General features: G+C 55.7%; 3 protein-coding genes across 3 annotated transcripts; 1 reads left to right on the top strand and 2 right to left on the bottom strand.

Moving 5' to 3' along the window:
* Positions 1-1,024: 1,024 nt before the first annotated feature.
* On the top strand, positions 1,025-2,401 carry CGCA056_v015013 (uncharacterized protein; the record flags this gene model as incomplete). Its single annotated transcript, XM_037330254.1, has 1 exon — positions 1,025-2,401. The coding sequence occupies one exon, from the start codon at positions 1,025-1,027 to the stop codon at positions 2,399-2,401; it is 1,377 nt and encodes a 458-aa protein (XP_037171356.1).
* Positions 2,402-3,939: 1,538 nt separating this feature from the next.
* On the bottom strand, positions 3,940-7,637 carry CGCA056_v015012 (uncharacterized protein; the record flags this gene model as incomplete). Its single annotated transcript, XM_037330253.1, has 3 exons — positions 3,940-4,175; positions 4,229-7,354; positions 7,424-7,637. The coding sequence occupies 3 exons, from the start codon at positions 7,635-7,637 to the stop codon at positions 3,940-3,942; spliced, it is 3,576 nt and encodes a 1,191-aa protein (XP_037171389.1).
* Positions 7,638-8,306: 669 nt separating this feature from the next.
* CGCA056_v015011 (uncharacterized protein) lies at positions 8,307-10,548 on the bottom strand (the record flags this gene model as incomplete). The annotated part of the gene is made up of 2 exons (XM_037330252.1): positions 8,307-9,886; positions 9,957-10,548. The coding sequence occupies 2 exons, from the start codon at positions 10,546-10,548 to the stop codon at positions 8,307-8,309; spliced, it is 2,172 nt and encodes a 723-aa protein (XP_037171358.1).
* Between the last annotated feature and the right edge of the window lie 1,326 nt (positions 10,549-11,874).

Raw genomic sequence — 11,874 nt, 5'->3', positions numbered from 1 at the left:
AGTATGCCCACGGCGCTCAGGCAAGCCTATTGGGGTCGGGGGTGAGTAGACGGTGATGGCTGACAGACGCCTGTATATCTCGGCTGGGTCTGAGAGCTGTTCCCTGGGCCGCAATGCTGCGTTGGGATGGGCTCTAGCTGTCCCTGCTGTTGGAGAGGTGCCTCCGGTAGGTATCTGGAGACGCGCCTGTCGCTCTGCTGCCCGCCGCTCGGCGTCGCGCCGCTGCGCAGCCCGACGCTGCTTCGCATTGAGAGGCGGCTGTTGCGGGGCGCACCTTGTGTTTGGGGATGTGGGGAGCGCTGAGCTGCCCCTCTGATGGCGCAGCCTACTTAGAGCATCCTCTGGTAGTTGTTGCGGGGGTGGTGGTTGACCGGCCTCACTTATAGTAGTGTCCTCCTGGGGCGTGGTTACTGCGTTAGGTGAGCCGGCCTGAGGGCTGGTTGGCAGCTGTTCTCGCGTGTCCGAGATGCTCTTGATCATCTGTTCATAGTAGGAGTCCGCCTGAGTGGGCATAGTGAGGCAGGTTGCTATGTATATAATAACGATAGCGGTTCAGCTTCTTGCCTGTGCGTTGGGTGCGGCTGGGACGGACTATGTATACTGGGGGATCGCGGGAATGACGGGGGCTGGCTCACCCCTGGCGTCGTTGGAGGACCGCGATGTGGGGCACGTGATGATAAGATACCAAGTATCTCAAGTGCAAATCAGGTAACCTGACCATAGTACGAGGGAACCTGTTTTAGGGAAACATTCTTCTTTTGTGTGATAACATGACATAGGTTCTTTGTATAGCTGTATTTGTATATATCCTTTGCCATAAACGCTGCAAATAGTATATGGGATACTTTCCAGCCTACTTTTGCTGCCAATTACGTTACGTATGAAGCGAATGTACGGCCTGATAGCAGCATCTCTTAGTCATCCTCCCATGTGGGGGTCTCCACTACGGCGCTTAAGCATGTCTAGCGACACGGCTTCAACTTCACAAACTCAGTTCCCATTCACCTCAACGGTCCATCTCAGAATGGCGCAAGGCCGACTCACAACTCTTCCCGCAGAGACTGTTGGGTGTATATCGCAACACCTCGAGTCACCTGATCTGCTAAGCTTACGCTCCGCCTGCCGGGCTCTAGCTGACAAGACATCTGGACCTTTCCAGGACCGTTTCTTTCGCACGCGCCATATCATGCTTGAACATCAGAGCATCCGGAACCTGGTCGAGATCTCTCACCATTCAGTTTTCCGTTGCGCGGTGCAAGTCGTCGAACTCACTACTGATCACTTGGTCGCGCCTCCGGATTACATGAGCCGAGCGGACTATGAGATGTGTGGGATTAACGATGAATATGATTGCATCAGGCTCAGCGACGGTGAGACTTTGTCACTTGGCGATGACAGTTACGAGGCTGTTATTGAGAGGTATAGGGCCGAATGGGGTAGCTACAGGGACTTCCTTCTGAGAAAGGGAGACTGGATCAGGGACTTGGTTGAGGCACTATCCAACCTCCCTCATTGCAAAGCTGTCGGCATTGACGACGACGTCCGTCCCTGGGGGGCCCTTCGACTCGGTCGCCGCATTGGCACGTTTCCGAACCGCTTCGTCACTCCCTTCCAGGCCCAGAGTATGGTCTTTGCCACCACGTTGATCAGAGCCCTGTTCATAGGACTGCTGCACAGTCGCCATGCTGTAGAGAGACTCTATATTCAGTTTGGCGATCTGAAGACGGGCTGCACCTCTGTCACCCCACGCATGCTATCAACGATCCCTGTGTCTGTAGACACTTTGAAGAATCGGCTTGCTCCCATCAAAACCCTGCTACTTGTGGTCAACCCAAACAGCCACCAGAACGCATTCGATGAGGATGTGAAGAAACTAGTTTCCAACACCGACCCGATCCAGACTACGGATTCCGATTGGTGTCCGGAGTTCTGCGGCTTCCTCCGTCTTTTTCTCACGCTGACCGACTTCACCTTACACTTCAATCCCCGCGACGAAAGGCAGCAATTTCCGAGGCTTTCCGAGGATCTTCGAATTCCCAGCCTCCAGAGCCTCCGTATCGAGTTCGTCGACTGCACAAGGGACGAGCTTATGACGTTGCTAGAGGGGCATCGCGACACGCTTCGGGAGCTTGTTCTCGAGTCCGTTGATGTCACTGGAGGGGGGCGAAAGACGTGGTCCTCGCTCCTCGGAAGTCTCCAGCATAGCCTCAGGTTAGAGGCAATAGACTTGGGGAACTGTATGGTGGATGGGTTTTATCTCTGTTCACGCTCCTCGGTAACGTTTCTCAACCAAAGGTTTTGCGCAAGTGGCCCTGAGGAGATTGAGGCTATGCGGTCAGCATTAGATGGGTTAGAAGAGTCGGAAGCGTTCCCCTGGTCAAGACGATCTCATGGTGAGTAATGCAGAGTTTAAGTAACGTATGAGATCACCGCGTCCACAAAGGTTATAAAACCCACTCGCCTGAGGTAAAGCATTCTTGTTCCACTCTAACCTGCTTCAGTGATATATAAGCTATGTATCTAGCTCCCTATCCTATCACCTATTACCTATAGATCTATCCCTAAGGTCCTAGCTGCTAAGCACACTATATACGCGCCGAACACACAAACAGCTAAGTGTCCTTTCGCCCGTTGCCAACGTCTCGCTCATCACATCGCTATCCGCCGCTAGGCTTTATCGGCAACGATATCACCCTCATTCCCAACACCAGTCGAGAGGCCTCGTAGCTTGGTGGTAGAGCGCTCCTCTAGCTAAGGAGAAGATCCAGGTTCGAATCCAGGTGAGGTCGTTCATTTTTCCTTTTTCTTGCGTTTCTTTTTGTTCTTCCCCCCCTTCCCCGTAATTGGCTGGCTGACGCCCTCTGCCTCGGCCCCGTCGCCCCGCCTCGCCGTCCGGGCCGGGCTGACGGCGGCGGGCCCCGCTCTTATCCCGGGCCCAGCGACGTCGCCCGCAAGCGTTGCTCCTCGCCGACTCAGCAATCTGTCAAGCTAACTCCTAACGCTTGACGTGCGTCGAAAGGCCTAAGTAGGAGAACGGTAGTAGGCTGAATCACTGGTTGAGGGCCTATCAGCTTAATTAGTCGAGCACTCCTAACCCTAAGGAGAAGATCTGGGTTCGAGTCCTGGGTGGGCCTCTTTTTTTGCACCCTCTGTCGCTTGTCCATTTCTTCCCCGTTGCGCCGCTGCAGGAGCGCGGCGGCGCGGCAGCTGGTTGCAATGCCGGTTTAGGATGCGCCTGCGGGCCGCCGCCGGGCTGGGCGGGTTCGATTCGTATGTATGCCCGAAACGACCGTCATGCGCGCGAGACTACGGCCGCGCATGCCTTAAAGGCGTGAAACGTCGCAGAGATATCACCAGTTGGGATGAGAGGCCTGCCAGCTTAATTGGCAGAGCTCCCCTCTAGCTAAGGGGAAGGTCCGGGTTCGAGTCCTGGGCGGGTCGCAACTTTTGCAGCTTTTTTTCTGTGCAACCTTTTGCCCTGATCTCAAATATCCAGTCCGTTTTGTCATAGGCCTCTCCGTTGGCAAGAAATCTCTTGTTTAGGCTTTATTTCGTTTACACTCTCAGTTCTAAGCTATCAGAGTGCAATACCTTACGTATACTTACGAATATGTTGATAAAATTCCCTCTCCTGCAAGGCACCGCCTAGCCTCACATTATATACTATATCTAGGTCTCTCGTATCTCCAATCCCCGTTTATACTCTCCTTCCTCAGGATAATGGTCCTGTTGGCGAGGTACACAACCTTTCGACATAACAGTCGATGTGTCCCCCGCGTGATGGCTCAGCAAGAGAGGCTGGTGGAGAAACGCATCACCTGGCTCCTATCGGATTCGCCCACCGAAATTGGAAAAAAAAAACCAAAGGCATCTGCATCTCCTACTCAATTCCTATTATCTCTATTCCCTTATTCGCCTGTTTATTGTATTTATATAACCTTATCGATCCTTGATGATGCTCGCGCAACGCTCCGTCCAGATGCTGTCCTGGCTGTTGAAGACCACGCTGATAAAGTCGTCTGGTCGTTTCATGGCCGACCGTAGCTCTCGGAGTGTCTGGAGGAGGTCCTCTTGAGGCCGCAGCTGCAGGTCTGTGTTTCGGGGGCTGTCGCGGTTGCTTTTTGAGGTGACCCAACCCAGCTCACGCAACATCCTGTTGCTGCACCCCTTATGCTCTACAGCGCTGTTAGCATCATAAGCCTCACACCATCCCTGCGTTATACTGTACCAATCTTCTTCGTCATCTCGGCTACATCATAGGCCGTCCCACTTGAACCCTTCTTCCAGGGGAACGAGGCGGGGTAGAGGAACCACATCATCCTCGTGACCATAACGAGGGCCAGCTGGGCCGGGTCCTTTCTCTTGGCTGCGGTCCCGAATTTGCGCGACCCAGGCGCGACCTCTGGCGTTTCCGATGAGGAGCAAACGGTCAATGTGATCATCAGCATCAGGCAACAGAGGGGGTCCTCGATGTTGCTGTAGAGGACGTTTATCGCTAGCTGGTAGTGGTCCAGAACCTGTATATCGCCCTTGTTAGAGAAGATCGCCTTAGCCTTGAGAAAACCGTCCGTAATAAGGCTGGGGACGTCGGTGAAGGGGAAGCTGCAGCCGAAGTTGATGGTTCTGCGCGTCTGCCTGAGCGCCCGGTCGTGCGCAGCTTTCTCGTGCTTGATTTGAGCTTCCTGCGCCGCGCGCCTCAGGGAGCCTGGCGGGCCGGTTACTACTACGTGCGCGACCTCTCGACCGCACAGGCTGACGACGGTTGTTGACGTTAAGCGGCCCTTGACGGCGTCAGGCACCCACTCAACACCGGCCGCGAGGAGTCGGCTGGCTATCACGGAGACCCACTCGTCGGGCTTGAGTCCGTTGCTGGCCTGGTTGCCGCTAGTTATGGCCGCCTGTAGATGGTCCGGCCATGTCGCGTTGACTGGCGCGGATGCTGCCCGCCCCTTCTCAGTAGAGACAACGCGGAGAAGCTGAGTAGCAAAGTCGTGCCTGGTGCGCGTCCTCGACAAGGTTATTTTTATGCGCGAGCCGCCTGAGGTGAGACCGTCAATTAGCCGCTGTAGCGCCACATGGGTGAAGGCGTCTGGCGCCGCTTCCCACGCCTCAACAGCAGACTTACACGCCTCTTTCTGCTCTAAGGTAATAGGCATACTACCAGTGTCGCTACTACCTTCTTGCAGCCTGCGCCGTAGTTGGTTAGCTATGAAGAGCTTCGTCTGGGGGATCCACATCTCCCGCATGAGTTCCGTCACATATTCCGTCACAGCTGCATGGCTCTTGAATGCGTCCCGGCCTAGCTGGCTGAACCAGATCTCGGTCTCCCGGTGGGAGGCAAGGCGGTCGCCGTAGTGGTGCTGTAGCTCGCTAATATGGAGCAGTATAAGCCTTCCCGTCTTCGCGGAGCGGGGCCACCGGCTGGTGTCCATAAAGCAGGTCGCTGCCCCGGCTGGAGCGAGGTCTAGTACGGCTGGGTCGATATAGGGCCACGCCCCAGCCAGAAGGCTGTCGATGGTGCCTAGCGGCCGGAGCACCGTCTTCGGCAGGTGGCGCTCATGCCCGGTGAAGATATACCCACCAAGCCGGTCAAGTACTGCAACAGCCTCAGAGTGTGCGAGGTCTAGGCCGCGCTCGCCGCCAGCAACGTAACGCCGTTCCATCTCACAGATAGCAAGCTCAAACAGGCGGCAGTAGGCTGACATGATACGGGGGAAGATTCCGACTGGTATAGACCGAAAGATGTGGACATACGACTCATGCTCTGTGAGGAAGAAGCGCATGAGTTGGAAAATAGGGCGAATAACGTTCTCGAATGTGCGCTCAACGCTGTCCATATGTCGTATATTGAGTGATACAACCTGCTCCATCCGGTATGCTACCTCATCCTTCTCGATAGCGATGTCCAGCTGCCTACGCTCTCGCGCAAATGGCTTAGACTCCTCAGGCTGCTCAGGCGTGAGGTCGCCACGGATACAACGTAGCAGCCTCTCCCGCCTGTCTCTTGTGTACGACATGGCGGATGTGTGTGACGTTGGGGCTGTTAGCGCTGCTGTCGCGTACCCCTTCGTTGCGAGGAGGGCGCTGGCGCTGTGGCGCACGCTTCTCTTGATGTTGGAGTAGCCCTGGAAGTAGCCGAACGACAGCACGTCTGCGCCCTCATTGCGGTCGCTCATATTCCCCTGTATAGCGGTGTAGAGCGAGTTGAGGAAGGCGGGCGGCTGGCTGGATGAGAAGTTTCCATACGTTGGGTGGAAGGCCTGCGGGTAGAAGGTGTAGTCGCGGTTACCAGGGTACTCTCGCGCCACCATGTTCCGGTCGGCGAGGAGGCAGCGCGTCTGCGAGCTACCCGACTCGCTGTTGATACAGACTGCAAGGGCGTACGATATAGCACTGATACTGCTGAGATCAAAGCGGGCGTCGAGCTCTATAATCATCCTCTGCAGGTCCCTGCTCTCCCTGAGCATCTGCTGGTACTCCCGGCCGTCCACTGCATCGCTGTGTGTTCTTTGTTCATCGTTAAGAGAGAGCTCTTCAATGTCCTGCTGAACATTTCCATCTCTAGGGCCCTGCTCCCCGCCCTCCTCCTCCTCCTCCTCCTCCTCCTCATAGGGTATATGCCTCTCGCGCGGCAGGTCGTAGATGCTATCGCTGACCTGAATCTCGATATTCGCGCCGTAGTCATACGCGTGGAACGCCGGCTCGTGGCGTCGCCAGAATGAATTGTGGTTGTGGTTGCTGGCCCAGACAGCCCAACCGTCCATGAACTGCTGCTGGAAGACCTGCCACTTAGCTGAGCTTATACGCTGAGTGCTCTTTGTCCCCAACCGCCAGCAGGCCTCAACCCCCTCGCCAAGCAGCTGCGGCGACTGGAAGACGCCCACGATATATGCAGCCAGCTCGCGGGCTAACCCAGCCGGCATCCCGCTCTTCTCTGAGGCCGTCTGTCTCTCGCGCGGGCCCCCGCCCCTGGAGGTCGGCTCGTGCGCCACGGGGTGCATGACGACGAACCAGACCTCTCGGGTACCAGCCTTGGCGACCCTGAACGTGCGCCCGGTGATATCGAACGGGATGCCGCCGATATGCTTTGCGCTATAGGGCGCTGCGTATGACTCAAGAGAGAACTCGATGTTGTCGAAGACGGGCCCGTCGCTTTTCGTGATGGGGCTGCGTGGCTTGCCGACGATGCTGAAGAAGTCAAGGAAGAACTGCGGGAAGAAGGCGTCCGTGGCCTTCGCTGGCGCGCTACCTCCAGCGCGAGACCCAAAGTCAATAGTGTGCTTCTCCTGTAGCATCTTGATAGCATCGGCTGGCTCGAAATCACTTCGGAGGACCTTTTCGATGAAGCGTCTAGCTGAGGAGAGGGGTGAGAGGCGTTAGCATATTCTTCTCATAGCTAGTTTAATTCCTTCCGCATATATACCTCGGAACCGGTGGTGCCCTGAGGAGTGGTCCACAGCCCAACGGTGGCCGTCCCACCCATTGTCGCCTTCATCCTCATGTTGGCGGGTTGAGTCCTGGTTGTGGGCGAAGGGATCGTTATTATGGTCCAGGCTAGAGGTATCCTCTGCATCGGGTAGGCCATCACTATCTACTAGCGACTCGGTGATAACATCTCCCTCATAGATTAAAGACATCTTAATGTAGCTGCGGTGGGATGCTAGGTGTTACTATTCACGGTCTTGGGTGTGCGTAATGTATGTAGGTGCTAGGTGAGGTCTCTTGTACTATACTTTCTAGGGATTCTATGTAGGACTACCTATATATCATCTACTAGGAGATTACTTACCAACCACTTATCTATTAGGGTATTGACTACTGCTTGTTGTCCTGCTCCCCGTGTAACTCTCACCCACTATAAGTCCAGGAGGGCAGATATGCAGCATGTGCCGCCTGTGTTTTATCGGGGAGAGTGGAGGAATCCTCTTTCCCTCTTACTAGACTAAAGCCCTATTAAGACAGCTTGATATCATGTCAATAAAAACAAAACCTCGAATTGGTCTGACATTCGTCTGCCTAAGAATGTACGGTCTGCACAAATGCCCTCCCGGGCGTGAAGCTGATGATGACGACCTCAATAAGGGATGGACTGGGGCACATCTGGAATTGGGGGCCCACTTAGTGTGAAACTAGGCAACCTTCTTTGTATGTGCCCGCCGGGCGCAGGTATTTGCTGAGGCATCTTCTATTGGCTATGTTTCAAACGGGCAGGCTTGCAGCGTTCTTCAGAACAACTTTCCCAAACGAATTGTCTATGTAAGGTATGCAAGGGATCCCCAGGCCTGCAGACGCGACCACGACTGCTACTATACTGCTGCTCTGGCTGGTTTCCTAGCTCTAGGCCCCAGCTTCCAGCGTGGAACTGGTTTCTGGCTGGCGGTGGTCGCTGGCGCCTTGGGCGAAGGCAGAGGGCGCCACTGTTGATGTGACGGCGGCGGCGGGGAAGGGGAGGAGGGGGAGGAGGGGGAGGAGGGAATACTGTTACGGCGCCTGGGCTGTGAAACACCTCGAGCATCGTCGTCGTCATCATCATCATTGCTATTGTTGTTGCTGCTGCTCTGTTGGCGCTGGCGCGCAGACTGCTTAGTGGTGATGGCGGGCGCGTCCTGTGTCGGCTGGTCCTCGTCGCCAGGGCAGTCCAGCGCTGCTGCAGATCCGTTGGAGGGCGTGAGGTAGGCGTTTACGAGCTCCTCCACCTTCTGCTGGGTAGCTTGTCTAGCTGCGACGTCCTGCTGGCCGGCGAGCTTGAACAGATTGGCGCAGAACCCCTGCACGAGGGTAGAGGCCTTGGCCTGGCGCTCGCTCCTCCTTGTTGCGCACTCCGTCGTCCACAACGGGCGTAGCGTGTGGCCCTCCCTGTCGGTTGACTGACGCACCATCTTCAGCAGACGCGCCCACGCCACGTGCTTGAAGCGCTGCCCGTATAAGCCGTCTTCGCTGTCCTGCTCCTCATCGCCTATCGCGTCATCATCCAGGAGTGGGAGCAGCTCCGGCGCCCGGAACTCGGCTAGGTTGTCCCGTACGAAGTCCAGAATACGTCGCTGGAGCTGTACTGCTGCGATCGCGGGGAAGGCCCCGGGAGCCCAGCCCCTATGGGAGGCGAGGTCGTCTAGCGCTATCGACAGGTGCTCCCGGAGGAGGGGCTTATTCCTATCCTTAGGCCTGACGTTGTCGACAGCTGCAGCTTGCTCTGGACTGATCCAGCAGATCACGTGGCAGAGCACGCGGACGGCTATCTGGATCTCCGTCTTCTTGCAGTGGAGGATACGCCTTAGGTCGGGGAACGTAAGCACCAGCGAGTTTGTGATAACATCATGGACGAGGTGGTAGGTGTGATCGTCCATGTTCGCAAGGAACCCGTCGACCCGTGTACGTGCTTCAAGCCCCGCCTGCTGCTGTCCGGACGTGTAGAATACGCTCGTAATATCGGGGGCGGCTTGGCAAGTTGAGAGCCTGTCCCAGTCGGCGGGCGTGATGTAGACCTGCTCGTCCGCGGGTAGGTCGGCTAAAACGCTGAGAACCTCGTTAAGGGCATCAATCCAGTACTCGTCGATGCGGAGGCTAGCAATCCACTCAAAGTATGAAATATTGAAGGTGTCTAACCCCAGCCTTGTGCAGCACCACTGCGTCGTGACAGGCCGCCATCTCTGGTGGTTCCACAACGTAACGAGCCTCCGCGTTGGGAAATGCTTCTCGCCGCCGAGGCGGAGTGCCTCGACGACGTGCTGGTCTACGGCGGCGTCCTCCCCGCCTAGCTGTCCGTCTGCCTGCCCTCCTATGCAGGCGATGGACGCAAGCTGCGTCCAGATCTGCCCGTGATTGTCGGGCAGGCTTGGATCGCGCCTGTTGACGCGGAGCTTGACGTTCAGGTCGCGCGGCAGGCGGTCTTTGGGTTTCCATGTCGTCCGTTAGCCTCTTGTGAACACAGGCTCATGCCTTGAGCTTGGGGGCTATACCTTTGTCATACAGCTCGCACGCCCACCATAGGTCGGAGCCTGGTGCGCCCGTCTCCTTGACGTACTCGCGGAGCGCCTGGATACGGTGCTGGCCGGCCATGACCTCGGCCTGGCCCCCGCTCACTTCGGCCCAGCGTAAAAAGGAGAGCTCGCAAGGACTGTCGTTATCATCGTTGTCGTCCTCTCCGTCGTCCTCCTCTCGCCCCTCTATGCCGCCACCGTCCTGCTGCATAAGGCTGACTGCCTCGGCGCTGCAGAGGACGGTGATCCGGTTCTCCGGCGCCCGCCGTTCCAGCCCGCCGCTCCTGAATGCGTGTAACAGCTCCTGGACGTGGGCTGCGTTAATAGGGCGGTTCCTGCCGACGCTCCAGGCTGTGTCCAGCACGTCGATGGGCATCCTGGCAACGGCGAGGAGGAAAGGTCGCGCCCGTTCTCGCGCGGACGATGTTTCTGTAAAGGGGGAGCTGATCTCATCTTCTCTCCTGGCCCGGACCCGCCTCCTCAGCCCTGATGCTGATGCCGCTGTTGCTGCTTTCTTTCTATCGCCCTCATCACACTTCCTCTTCCGCTTGTCGCTGAGCACTCTGGCCATTGCGGTGATATGCAGTGTATTTTTCAACTGCCGCCTGATAGCCTGTGCTGGCTGTTCCTGTTGTTTCTTCGTTAATTTTCTTGTCTTTCTTGCCCCTGGGGGCTTAGGGATAGGTGGTTAAGGGGGTGGGGGTGCTTGTGATCAGATGAGATGTGTGCACAAATGAGACGGGAAGATGGGATGATGGATGCTTGGAAGGGGTGCGTATTTGGCAGGGCGGCCGGATGCGATTGGTCCGAGGCTGCTGTAGTACACTAATCTTCTATGTTTTTATATGCTAGGTGGGGGACGGCTACGCAGCAGAGGGAGCTGACTCACCCCACCACAGTTAGCGTATTCACGTCCGGTAGCAGCAGCAGCAGCAGCGGCATAACTAACCTCAGGTCATGCTGTAAGGTAATAAACAGATCAGGCGTCGGAATACACCTATGATAGGTGGTGCTATGAACACTTATACGCACTATTAGTCGCCCTCTGGATAAATAGCTGTCCTACCCCCATAATCGCACGTCTTTCATACTCAGGATTGGCGCCCTTAACTGGCTGGGTCACTGGCTGTGCTAGCTCCTGGGACGCCCTGGGTATCTGACGAGTCTAGGGCAATAAGGACAAGCTATGCCTGCCTATACTGCGTATGCTCCCTCCTGTTTTCTAGTTGAGGAACAACTCTGGGGAGAGGTGTTGAACATAGGGTCTGTTGTAAGGTTGGAAATACCCTCCTTAGAGCTGAGGTATCATAGCCCAACCTATGTATGACTATAACTAGAAAGAGAAGTGGTAGTGATCCGGCTACTTGTTTATACGTAATGATATGTAGATATATTTAACCTGCAGTATAGCGCGTCTTATGTTAACCTTTGCTCCCAGATCTTGTCTAGGTGGCGGTGTTGATGATCATACCCTGTAGAACAATAACATTCTAATGTTGTGATAAAATTTCTTAGAAAAAATGTTACCTGTTTATATGATGGCCTGTTTTGCCTGTTTGAGTTCTAGATCACTTTGCTCGCTCCTATCTAAACTATCCCATCTGCCCTTATCCTAGGTAGAACGTTATGCGCAGGGCTATTTGCGATTTGCTTCCCCAAACTCATAATTTCACAGTGATCTGCTCGGCCGGTTGGATACTCAACTAGCTATTACATAATCAACGGCTGTCGGGCCCTGGCTTATTCCGATGGAGTGGGTCGGGACCAACAGGGCCCCGGACCTACCTGAGGTCCTCCCTTGGCTCTCCCTTGCCCATTAACGATGAATTTGCGCTGTCTGAGTTGCACATCTTGCTGTATACCATAAGTAAACATGCTTCCTGTCACCCTTTACAAA

The sequence above is a fragment of the Colletotrichum aenigma genome, assembly GCF_013390185.1.
Source record: "Colletotrichum aenigma strain Cg56 chromosome Unknown KSG_Cg56_contig12, whole genome shotgun sequence".
NCBI lineage: Eukaryota > Fungi > Ascomycota > Sordariomycetes > Glomerellales > Glomerellaceae > Colletotrichum > Colletotrichum aenigma.
Note: the sequence above shows the minus strand (reverse complement) of the source record. Positions and strands in the feature narration are given on the sequence as shown.